Source organism: Malaclemys terrapin, chromosome 13 (genome assembly GCF_027887155.1).
Source record: "Malaclemys terrapin pileata isolate rMalTer1 chromosome 13, rMalTer1.hap1, whole genome shotgun sequence".
NCBI lineage: Eukaryota > Metazoa > Chordata > Testudines > Emydidae > Malaclemys > Malaclemys terrapin.
The window spans coordinates 8,449,983-8,462,630 of record NC_071517.1 but is presented as its reverse complement, the minus strand read 5'-3'; the positions used below and the strand labels follow the sequence as shown (position 1 = coordinate 8,462,630).

Here is a 12,648-nt window from a genome sequence, read left to right as displayed (position 1 = left end):
ATCAAACATTTTACCATTGCCAGAAAGAAAGCCATCTTACCCAGACATCTCCATGGAAGGATGTTTACCTTGCAAGGGAAAGAGAAGAGATAATCCGTTATATCCTGCACAAGTAGAGAGACAAACGCATAAAAGGTGAAAATGAAAGTTACATGTGGGGCCCATCCATCACTGAGTTAGGATCATGTCTAGTGGCCACAGTGAAGTTTGGTATCTTATTTAGTGGATGTGGAAGTTGCCAAATTGACTAGAGGACTTCATGGTCCAGTATGAGCACAGAACAGATACAGCATTGACAGTTTCAATACAGGCTGCCTCAGATCCCCCTCTTGATCTAGTGGGGATATTTCCAAAGATGAAGGGCTATCTCAGAATCCATGGCCCATTCAGTTCTTGGCCTCTCTTCTGAGACTATTAATTAAGAGGCTAAATGTGATGGTTTCATGTACAGACCACCATACAGTCCGCTGAAAAGCTTTCAGACCTTAACTTTTGATTGCAGAGCTATACTGACCTGGACCAAAATTAAGTAAGTTACTTAACACTCTGTATCCTATTTCCAATCCCTTTAGCCAACCAGTCCTCTGGATCTGATGTTCTCTTGCAGGGATGCTGTGATCTAAAATCCTGCTCCTTAGGCAGGCCAATATACAGATATCTGGGAGTTTCAGACACTCCAAATTTTCCCAGATATTTTGGTTCAGAATGGATTTAAACCAGTCCTACCCATTTTTCTATAACAAAATATGTGAAAGAGTAACGCAATTAGCATTGACCAAATCCTGAGGTCACTACTTAGTCAAAACTCACAATTAATAGAAATTGTTTTTGAGTAGAGACTGAATCAATGCTGAGTAAGAACCTCAAGTTTTGAGGCAATAAGGATTAGAGATGGGCCTGAACACCCCTAAATTTGTGGAAGTAAGGGGGGAGCCCAGAACTAGAACCCAGATCTGAATTTCATAGCTTTATGATGGATCAAACCAAAACCTCCAAGCCAAACAACCTCCAGCATTGGGGTGGTTTAAAATCCTACATTTGTCACCTTTCCCCCCGCCCAGTCCTTTGTTCTTGCAGCCAACCCCCTCATTTGTTCTATTCATTCAGCACCCAGAGAATAGAAGATATTCATTGTTACCCTTTTCCTTCTTACGCCAGTACCACCAGAAACCAGAAGCTGTTATGGCAATTACAGCCAAGACAAATAATGCGATAAACCCTTTCTGCCATGAAGCCAGGATGACTGGAAATGAGAAGAGACATGTGTGACAATACATGCAGTGATATGAAGTCACTACTGGCTTTTACAACTCCCGAGTCCTCACTGCAGGTGGTCTTGGCATTATTAGAAGTATTTAGTGCTCAGGAGGGAGAGTTCAGACAGCTCTGCAAAAGCTTTAAATGGGTTACCATCCAGAGTTCACTACTGGGCTCTTCCCTAACGGATGGATCTGTTCCTAAGTCCAGTCAGGGAAAGCTTTTAGTTGGCTTCTCAGCCTTTCCTAGTATGGTTGAGGATGTAGGGACAGCCCACTGTAAAAAAGTGGCTCTCCCTGAATGACCTCTGCCACAGATCTGAAGCCACGGAAAATGCAAAAAAAGCCACAAAAGTTTAACACCCACTCCCCCAAAATTAGATAGACGTAGCCACTGGGGATAACAAATCCCCTTGGTCCAGTTCAACACTAGTAGGTATTTTATGAAATCTAGCATTGAGTGACAAGCAGGCAAGACCACCAACCCATCACCCTACTTGCAGCTAGGCAGGGAGATCCCCTGGACACAGCTCCTTTTTGCTGCTTCAGCATAGCTAGGGGACTGAAGGAAAGTGAGAAACATTATGGACTGCAGGAGGAGAACTTACTCTCCTGAGTTTTTCATCTGCCAGTCAGTTAAACTACATTAAGTTTTGGATCTATTCACTCTTATTTGGGATTTTTCTAGAGAGGAGTGTTTTTGCATTAGGCCAGAGTCCATGCTGCCTAAGTTGGTTTTCCTTGGATCCAAGAGCTAAGTCTTCCTGGAGTTTGTTCAGTCCAGAACACAATGGGACTGTTTTGGTTAGATGGTGTCCCAAACCTTTCATGCTGTCCCGCACCAACAGCGCATGCACAATTCCAAGTGGTAATACAATCTAGTGGTGAAGTCCCTACTAGGCTGACCAGATAGCAAGTATGAAAAATTGGGATGGGGGTGGGGAGTAATAGGAGTCTATATAAGAAAAAGCCCCAAATATCAGGACTGTCCCTATAAAATCAGGACATCTGGTCACCCTAGTCCCTACCTACAGTCATGGCGCTTTATAATTCTCCTTATCCCGCAGGAAAGGAGTGGTTGGTGTTTTTACCATGTACCAAGTGTTGCAATGGAATTCACCATGTAAGGCAGGAAATGCCCTGCAGAAGAGGGGGAATTTTAAAGGACCAGTACATTAAGATGCCTTCTTTCCTGTCATTTTAAAAAGTTACAGCTACTATAAGAGATGCCAAGGTTCTAGGTAATCCCAACATTACATGTAACAGTAGATTTGAGAGAGACCTATTCTGGTACTATTCAGAGCAGCGTAAGGATGTGCCATCAGGAGCATAGCTTACCTTTAACGGTTAGCAAGTTGCTTCGCATAGGTTCCGTGACTCGGTTGGAGGCGTCGCAAAAATATTTCCCTGCGTCCTGCTTGTGAAATGTTTTCTTCTGCCAGAGGAGTCTGGTTTCCATTCTGCTTTCATTAAATAAAGGTTTCTGGTCATTTTGTTTAAAAATTCTGAAGTTGATTGGCAAAGATCCTTCGCCTACGATGCAAAGAAAGTTGATTTCTCCACCATCTTCCACTTCCCCCTGGGGTAAACTTCCAAAGCTTACGTTGCGAACGGGAGCTGCAGATGAAGGCACGAGGAAAAGACATCATCAGGTTGTAAAATACTTTTGTAGAAATGCTTAGTTTGGCGCCACTTTATCTTTGTGCCAGAGAGACTGACAACACATTGCATCTATGTTCAGTTATTCCCACGCTCCTGGCCAGCCTCTGCTGGGGAGCAGCGCCCATTGCTCGAAAGAAACAAAAGTAGAGAAAGTCCGCTCCAAAGCCTAGTAAAGTCAGTGGGAGTCTTTCCATAAACGTCAATGGGTTTTTAATCGGGCCCTAAATTGGAAACAATTTAGATAATATCTCTAGAAATAATCAACCAGATCCTCAACTAGTGTAAATCAGCATAGAATCATTGGCTTCAGTGGAGTGATTCTGTTTACACCAGCTAATAATCTGGCACAATACCTGTAAATAATGTTTAGCGGATTTCAAATCAATTACTAGTGAACAAAAAGAACAGGAGTACTTGGGGCACCTTAGAGACTAACAAATTTATTTGAGCATAAGCTTTTGTGGGCTACAGCCTACTTCATCGGATGCATGCAGTGGAAAATACAGTAGGAAGCTAGATATATACACAGAGAACATGAAACAATGGGTGTTACCATACACACTATAATGAGAGTAATATGCCCCTCTGCCATGTACATTGGCCAAACCGGACAGTCTCTACGTAAAAGAATAAATGGACACAAATCAGACGTCAAGAATTATAACATTCAAAAACCAGTTGGAGAACACTTCACTCTCCCTGGTCACTCGATTGCAGACCTAAAAGTCGCAATATTACAACAAAAAAACTTCAAAACCAACAAGAGACTGCTGAACTGGAATTAATTTGCAAACTGGACACCATTAAATTAGGCTTGAATAAAGACTGGGAGTGGATGGGTCATTACACAAAGTAAAACTATTTCCCCATGTTTATTTCCACCCGCTACTGCTCCTCACACCTTCTTGTCAACTGCTGGAAATGGGCCATTTTGATTACCACTACAAAAAGTTTTTTTTCTTTCCTGCTGGTAATAGCTCACCTTAACAGATCACTCTTGTTATAGTGTCTATGGTAACAAGAGAGCAGGCAAACCCTTAGACCCTGAGTTTGTTGGGTATCTCTTTAAAACAGAGTCCAGTCTCTGAGTTGCTGGTGGTGGTAGATTCACAAGCAAGCATGTGGGAGAGCATCTCTGTAGATGTTCATAGCACAAGACGGGCTGCAGTTGGTGAACACATCTAGCCAGCAAAGGAATTCCTGTGAGCAGGAAATTTCAGTTTTCAACCTCCTGGGAAAAAGGTGGGAAGGGAAGGGGGGAAGGACCCAATCCTGCTGAGGGGAAGAATGAGTGTCCAACCTTGGAATTGGTAACAGTTAAGGATTTGAAAACTAGTAAATAAGCTAGTGTCTCTGTTGATGCAAATTACCTGACTGACTGGGGGGAGAAAGACTTGCCCATAGCCATTGTCAAAGAGGACGCACCCAGCCAGCCAATGGATTCTGTTACACAAAAGAGTTCAGATTTTGACCCTACTGGACAGGGAGGAAGGGAAGGATTAAACCTTTCAAATAAAAGCCATAGGTTAACCCTAAAATACCAAAACCCCAAGGAAGTGGTTAAACTGAAAGCCTATGTTAAGGAAGACCCTGAGGTCAAAAAAAAGCTACAAAAGGGATATTGAACAAGCTGACCTAAAGAATGATTTATCTAAACCAAAGCTTGGTATGACAAAAATAGTTGTAAATATACACTTGTGATAAAACTGATGTTATTGCTAATGATTGTAACTAACTTGTTGCTGATACCAAGAACTGTAAAAATGTACAGTGTGCATAGTTTTTTGGAAAAACCCTTGAACATGCTGAGGGTGATAGATAAGAACTCATTCTGTTGTAAAAGCCTTCATGGGTATACTGTTTCATAACATTACAACACACATTATGTTAAACGGCCTGGTGATATGGATATTTCACAGCTAGTGCCCGTATCGAATCTTGAAACTGTCCACAGCAGAAAAACCATTACAAGCTTGAATTGCTGCACACAAAGGGAAACTGAGGTACAACACCACAGCCTTCAGGGCTGAATGCCAGAGTAAATGCTCTCTGAAGAACATTAATGGCTATGTTAAGTCAACACATAGACCAAACCCTGGAATCACTAAAGTGTTTCACAAAGTATGGGCTAAGTTTTTGGCTGGGGCCAAAGCATGCATCAATAATTTGGCCTTACAAAGAATTCAATGTAAACACAGCTCAGATCAAGGTTGGAAGGTATTTAAGGTGTATCCAGGAGCTCTAATTTCGCCCTTCCACGCCAGTCTCACGTTGGGGGTGTAACGCATGGCTAGGACCCCAGTCACACTACCTATTCAATATTTCTTTGAACATGTGACCCTATGTTGTGCATGCCATATAAATCCTGCATTTAATACACAATTATTAAATTTTTCAGCTGGCTTAGTATCTGAGTGCATCCTTTCTCTTTCGGCAATTCCCTGCCTCATTCACTACACACATTTCTGAAACAAATAAGAACAGCCATCTTATTCACTGCACAGCCCTAATTTGTCTCCAGATCGGGCCCATTGAATGAGGCAGGGTTTTTGTAGGAAAAAGTAGCACAGGATGTCATTAAAGACTGTATCATAATACATATGCACAAGGGGGATGAATTAAGGTAACCCAGGCAACCTTAATTCTGACATGTCCTAACTTTTGAGTGTTTGACTTTGCAACCTTAATAATGTTCTTTTAACAAAACACAAAGGGAAAAAAGCGCTCCCCCCCCACCAGGTTTTCCTTAAAGGAAAAAGATAAAACAACAAATTCTATCATGTGCAACTGTAACAGCTGCACCATCATGCATCATCAACAAGGTCTGCATACTGAACCTTCAGCACTGCAGTACAGACTGCGGCCACTTGAGCTACCTATGTGAGCAGGCAGCTGAAGAAAGCTGCTGCTATTTGTGATGGAGAAGGATGGATGACCAGTCCCAGTGCTAAACTGTGAGGGAGGGTCAGCCAAGCCCATCCTGTTTCTCTCTTCCCCTATCTCTGGGGGGAGATGGGGCTCAGCGGGGAGTCCAGGTGTGGGGGGTTCTGTGGGGGGGCTGGGGGAGTGAGGCTTGATGTGGTGCGGGTCCAGGTGCAGCTGGTTGGGGCTCAGCACCTGCAGTTCCTATTAAAACTCAACTGGAGTTGTAGGTGCTAAGCAGCTCTGAAAATCAGGACTAAAGGCAGCTATGGTGGTGGAATTAGTAAACTATTAAAACTGAAGCTTTAAATGTATTACTGTGATAGACTGTACCGTTATGTTCACCATTTTACAAAACTATGATAAATTTTGTACAAAGTATGCCTTGGGAGGTATTTAGCCTTCTACTGTATTGATATATTCTTAACATTTGATTTGATCAAGCTTACTAGTAGAATTTTTGCACTGTAGACCACCACAAAGTGTTCTGAGGTTCAGATCCTCAAGTATTTTATAATTTTTCTGAAAAAAAGGTTTAATATAAACTTCAGTCCAATCTGATCAGTCCACCACACGCTATCACAGACATTTTCAAAATTAAAATCCTCACTCATCTAACTTCCTCAACAGCAGCAGCTGTAAGAGTTAGTTGGGCTTACCTATCACCGTGATGTTCATCTTATAGCTACTTCTCTTTGCATTGGAGTGACGGTTGCTAGCTTCGCATCTGTATTCTCTCAGATTATTTAATTTAGTTTGTCTGTCCCTGAATTCAGCATATGTATTATTAAATACTGTGATGGTGTGAATAAGTCTGTTTTCTCTGAAGAGCGTATAGTTTATAGGTGGAGTTCCAGACATGGATTGACAGCGTAGGAGTAGGGTCTCCCCTAACACCATCTCCGTGGATGGGCTGGCAACAGAAAGAACTGGCTCCGAGACTGGAGCTAAAAGGAGAAAAAACTGTTATTGAAGAAGTTGTATCAGGGGTAAGTCTAGTACCAGTAGTTAACTAAAGACTGCCATATTAATTTATACATGATATGTAAAACATATGCTACCTATTTAGCATCCACAGATTGCTTATACTTTTGTTCCAAGGGATAAAGAAAGCTACCCACATTGGCTGCACGGGTGTATTGCTAGCAGACAACTTGATTTCCCTATGGTGCAGTCCTCCATGACTCAGGGCTGGTCCACACTAACCGCCCACTTCGAACTAAGATACGCAACTTCAGCTACGTGACTAACATAGCTGAAGTCGAAGTATCTTAGTTCGAACTTACCGCAGGTCCACACACGGCAGGCAGGCTCCCCCGTCGACTCCGCGTATTCCTCTCACGGAGCAGGAGTATCGGTGTCGACGGCGAGCACTTCCAGGATCAATTTATCGCATCTAGACAAGACGCGATAAATCGATCCCAGAACATCGATTGCTTACTGCCGGACCCGGAGGTAAGTATAGACGTACCCCAAGATAACTTCTGCCTCCTACTGCGATCTGGGAAGACTGCTGGGAGGGGGTGGGGCAGAGGGGAGCTAAATCAAAGGAGAAGCTGATGGAGTTTCAGATAAAAACTGGTGACTGAAAGGTGTGCAAAGTATGTCCAGCTACTGAGAAAGGTAACATGAGGTAGGATAGAGGGGAAGGTCATTGGGAAAGGGATGCAGCAAACCTTTGAAGGGAGTGACAGGGCATGGAAATGGGAAGACATGCTAATTTCCTTCTTCACTTATGGCTGGCCCTGGAAAAAGCGAACCAGTTTGCATCAGTACAGAACTTGTTCTGTATGTCTAGAGCAGGGGTGGGCAAACTTTTTGGCCCGAGGGCCACATCTGGGTATGGAAATTGTATGGTGGGCCATGAATGCTCACAAAATTGGGGGTTGCGATGTGGACTCCACTGGGGGTGCGAGCTCTGGGATGGGGCCAGAAATGAGGAGTTCAGGGTGCAAGAGAGGGCTCCAGGCTGGGGCAGGGGGTTGGGGTGCAGGGGGCGGTGAGGGCTCCAGCTGGGGGTGCGGGCTCTGGGGTGGGGCTTGGGATGAGGGGTTGGGGTGCAGGAGCGTGCTCCAGGCTAGGACCGAGGGGTTCGGTGGGTGGGAGGGGGATCAGGGTTGGGGCACGGAGGGGGTCATGGATGCAGGCTCTGCTCGGCGCTTACTTCAAGCAGCTCCCAGAAACAGCAGCATGTCACCCCTCCGGCTCCTATGCGGCGGCGCAGCCAGGCAGCTCTGCACTCTGCCCTGTCTGCAGGCGCTTGGGGTGGGGGCAGTGTGCGGAGCTCCCTGGCTGCCCCTACACATAGAAGCCAGAGAGGGGAAATGCTGCTGCTTCTGGGAGCCATGCAGAGTGGGGCAAGCCCTTGACCCCGCTCCCTGGCTGGAGTGCCAGAGCGGGACAAGCCCTGGACCCTGCTCCCCAGCGAGAGCTCGAGGGCCGGATTAAAACATACGGAGGGCCGGATGTGGCCCCCGGGGTGTAGTTTGCCCACCCCGGTGTAGAGACTACAAGGAAGTTACACAGAGTGTTACTTGCTGTTTGCAAACAGTACAGACACCATGTTAATTCAAGGGTTACAGCCTGACCCTGCAAACCACTGGACTACTGAGGTGCTCAAGTGTTTTGTGGGATTGGGCCCTTATAGCTCCTTATCAACTCACCGTAAACAGTTATCTGTACAGGGTTACTCTCCTTGATGATTCCTTTTATCTCAGCCCTACAAACATAGGACCCGGTGTCATTCACCTGGGCTCGAATAGTGAAGTTGCTGAAAGTTTTCAACAAGATGCCGTTCTCCGGAGGTCTCTTTATGATAGAGAAGTTTGCTTTAGGGGAGCCATTAATATGGCACCACAGGCTTAACCTCGCATTTTCATCCAGGTCAGTCAAAGAAGGAGTCAATATTGGCTTGGCAAACAACTCTGCCAAAAATATAGACAATGGATAGAATTAATTCAGGTTGTGCATAAGGGCAAAGTAGCTACATTTCCCAGACTTATCCAGGGGGAAGGACACAATGAAGTGAGGAATTGTTTGTGGTGTATTAGCTATTTTTATCCATCAGCTTGGTAATAGAACATAGACTATTGCCATCCCAGGGCACTGCTTTGTGGCCTGGAGTGGCCCTGCAGGCACCCTGCCTCAGTTTCCCAGAATAATCTAGTCATAGTCAAGGTCTTAGAAGTAATATCCCTCTCAATATAATTCAGCTCCCAAAAAGGCCCTTTTCTGTTCACCTCTTAAGTTTAGAGTCTCCTTCTTGGGACTTTGTTCCAGCCCTGGCCTCCCTAGCCTGTAGACTTTCCCCTCAGGTTCAGCGGTTTCCCAGCCCTCCTTCCTAAGGCTCTGTCCAGGCAGAGCTCTTCCCCCCTCACCAACTCGTCCTTCAGCCAGCTTCTCCCTTGACTGGCCTTGGAGCCTCCTTTTGAGTCACCCTCCAGTCAAAGTCAGGCTCTTGATCTTCCCCAGGTGGGTCTAATAACCCCAAACACCTGTCTCTGCTAGCTGGGAGAGAAGGGAGCCTTGCCTGTCCCACGCTACAAGGCTCCTGGTCCCAGACCCTTAAAGGAACGCTGGTCTGGGATGGCCCTAAACCCTCCCTTTCAGGCACTAACTGCTCCTTGGGACCATCTTCCTCTCTCCCTACGACTGCTTCATTCACTTCCCTGGACATACAAAACTGCGTAATTACCTGCTCTGGCCTTAAGAGGACAGTACCTCTTTACAAGGCACAACAAATCCTTGGCCACAAGCAATGGACACAACAGTTGCTAAATGAATCGCACATATACAGGACCTTCAGCTCCAAAAGGACAGGCTACAACTACTCAAGCTAAAGAAGTATCTCCAAGAGCTGTGGTAATACTGATGTTCGTATTCTCTGTGACTCTCTGACCACTAAAGAGAAACACAATCACAAACCCTTGAGCAGGTCTGACATACCTTCCAGAACGAGGCAGCAGAGATACACAAACATATTTAGGAATGCATATGACATACCCCCCCCCCCCCTCCGGCCCCAGTTAGCCAAAGCAGATGTCAGCACCACATGGAATCCAGGAATTAATGTGGGTAGATTAATCTCCAACCTAGAATTTAAAGGCTGGAAGTATCACAAGAATCTGGTGTCAGATTTCTTCGGGGGGGGTGTCCCTGACAGACTGTAAATTGGCAAAAACAGCCTCTCTCATGGTATTTTAGCACTTTTTTGGTGCAGACATAGCTAGAGCCAAGAACTGCATATGAAAATGGACAATAGTGAAATGGCCAAAAGTTTCTTCTGGATCTCCATGAAAATAGTTCAGTTTGAGTTCTTGGTGAAGGTCCAGGTTTGGTTCTTACTTTATCCAAAAAGGTTCACCTGCCCTTGTCTTAAGCCAGAAGGATAATTATTTAAAAAGAACAGAGCAGAGAAATACTACAGTGACGGTTGATGACATAAGAGCCTACATTAAACAAAACAGATATTCAACCAATCTGCGCATGATGCTGGCCATGTGGCTACATGGATATTCTGCAATTTACATTATTAAAATCCTAGGGAATCCTCATTCATTATAACATAATAAGAAAAACAACAATAACTCATGCAATGACCCAGCTTGTGTGTGGCACCACTGGCCTCTACTGGATGAAATGAGACTTGCTCAACCGCAAGTCATAGACTTTACACGGCGAGCAGTGTAAGAAGATTCTCCTTTAGCTAAAGTTCTAGAGGGCTATGCTTCTGGAGCAGATGGATATGTTTAACCCTATTGTCACTGTGAAGTTCCAAATGGCCAAGGCATGCAGTTTAATGCTAACCATGAAATGCCGGGTGGCCATGAATTTATCCGTACCTTCTACTGGTATAGCATTTTACATTTCCAGAGTACTTTATTAACGTCCCAGAAAAATATTACCATCCTCATTCTACCCCTGGAGCAAACTGAAGGACAGAGAGGATAAGGGTCCATACACACTACAGAACAGCCACTTGGTGGATTTATCATGGCTAGACTATGGCCCTTCTCTAACATGGCTGCTCTTGCCACTGTGGATGAGATCACACCATTTTATAATCAGGATTTTTTTTTTTAATCACTCTTTCCCCCCACAGCCCTAAGTTCATTTGGTCACCTTTGTAGTACAAATGGGATCTTTGCTAAGCAGTGGTCAGGCCCAGATCCTCAAGGTTATCTACGTGCCTATCTCCCATTGAAATCCGTGGGAGTTAGACACCTAAATACCTTTGAGCATCTGAGCCTCAGTGTCAGCCAGGATTAGAACTCAGGAATTCTTTCAGGAAATGTACATACGAGTGTCACCCTCCTAAGCTAAGCAAGATCAAAGAATTAACAGTGCTCCTACCTGCCACAACAATGTTCATGCTGGTGGTTTTGGACACTCTCCCCAGTTCCACTTTGCACGTGTAATTGCCATTGTGCTCCACTGTGGCTATTGCAGAGTAGGTCACAGAACTCTGACCTCGTGTACTGTTTAGTATCCTGCTGTCTTTCTGGATGAGGATTTCAAGTTCATATTTCCGGACTAGAATCGTTGTGCACACAATGTCAATTCTGTCTCCTTCTGTAATGTTCCATGGGGACTTGGATGTCAGTTTAGGATGTGAAAATGGTTCTGAAAGGCAATAAATATAAAGCCATTGTGACATTAACCTTCTCTTTTTTAAAAGAAAGTATTTGTTTGGGTGGGTAAGGCATTCACATCTTTGTTGCTGCTATTGTTTGGCTAGAGACCCTTTTCTGCAGAGCTGCGTTAACAAGGAAGCAATGCATCAGTTCACATGGTGAAAGCTCTGTCTACAATCTTTTTATTTTAAACTGAAGCTTAGATTGTAAGAGAACCCAGCTACAATTGCAGGAAGACTCCAATAATTTTTGAACCTGCAATTTTCCATCATCTTTGCTCATGACAATAACAAGTGGTGTACAGTGTTGTACACAGAGGGATGTGCTGTATATGAATCAAGACTCACATTTCTCTTGGGGACCAGTCCTGCAAGTTACGGAGCACCCACAACTTCAACTAAAGTGATGGATGGGCACATAGTAATCAGCTGACCTAACAGCACAGATCAAAACACGCTAGAATCGAACCCCAAGGATCCTGGATTTGGATCTTGAACACTGACGCCATTTGGGGGCATATGGATCCAGGGTTTTAGTTCACACCTAGTAAACCAAGAAACAGATCTGCTCTGTCCCTTACAAATACTGCAGCATTCTCATCCAGTCGCACAGGGGACTATGTTTTTAACTAAAAACGATATCACCATTTCAAGATGTCCATGTTTTCAACCCAGGCAAACAACAAATTATAAGAATTACAAGCGGTTACAGGGAACCCCTGACAGAGGTGCCCCCCTGCGGACAAGCGCGGTGATGCATGGCCACAATCTACCTCAGTGTCCCCTTCATCCACCCGTGCAAAGGAATATTGTCTCTCTCTCTCTGTGGCAAATTCAAACCCTTTTTTCCATATAAAAAGTGTCACAATCAACAGATCCCTTGTAGTAAAAACAATTCCTCTCAAAACCACACAGTAAAACAAGGTTACAAGGCAGCAGCTCTTCAGTCCCAAAGCTCACTGTTCACAGGTCACCCACCCGAGAGTCATTCTCTGTCCCAGCTCCTTTAGCTCCTATTCCGGGGCCCCACTCTCCAAGCATCTACCTGAGAGTCTTAACACCTGCTTCTCTTCCACATGGCTTTTGTAGCCCTAAGTCAGGTCTCCTGCAAGAGAGCTCCCCACAGTGTTCCACTCCTCTGGCCTCCTTCTGTGAGTCCTACCCCTGCTCCTGGGT

General features: G+C 44.8%; 1 protein-coding gene across 12 annotated transcripts in view; it reads right to left on the bottom strand.

The window, feature by feature from the left end:
- PECAM1 (platelet and endothelial cell adhesion molecule 1) overlaps positions 1-12,648 on the bottom strand; it is a 51,485-nt gene that overhangs the window by 28,986 nt on the left and 9,851 nt on the right. For all 12 annotated transcript variants that reach the window (XM_054046826.1, XM_054046828.1, XM_054046827.1 and 9 more), the window contains exons 5-10: positions 11,193-11,462; positions 8,504-8,764; positions 6,500-6,787; positions 2,595-2,873; positions 1,139-1,243; positions 41-68 (exon numbers count right to left, since the gene is read on the bottom strand). In XM_054046826.1, the coding sequence (XP_053902801.1) occupies positions 41-68; positions 1,139-1,243; positions 2,595-2,873; positions 6,500-6,787; positions 8,504-8,764; positions 11,193-11,462 (1,231 nt within the window). The remainder of the gene's footprint in view (positions 1-40; positions 69-1,138; positions 1,244-2,594; positions 2,874-6,499; positions 6,788-8,503; positions 8,765-11,192; positions 11,463-12,648) is intronic.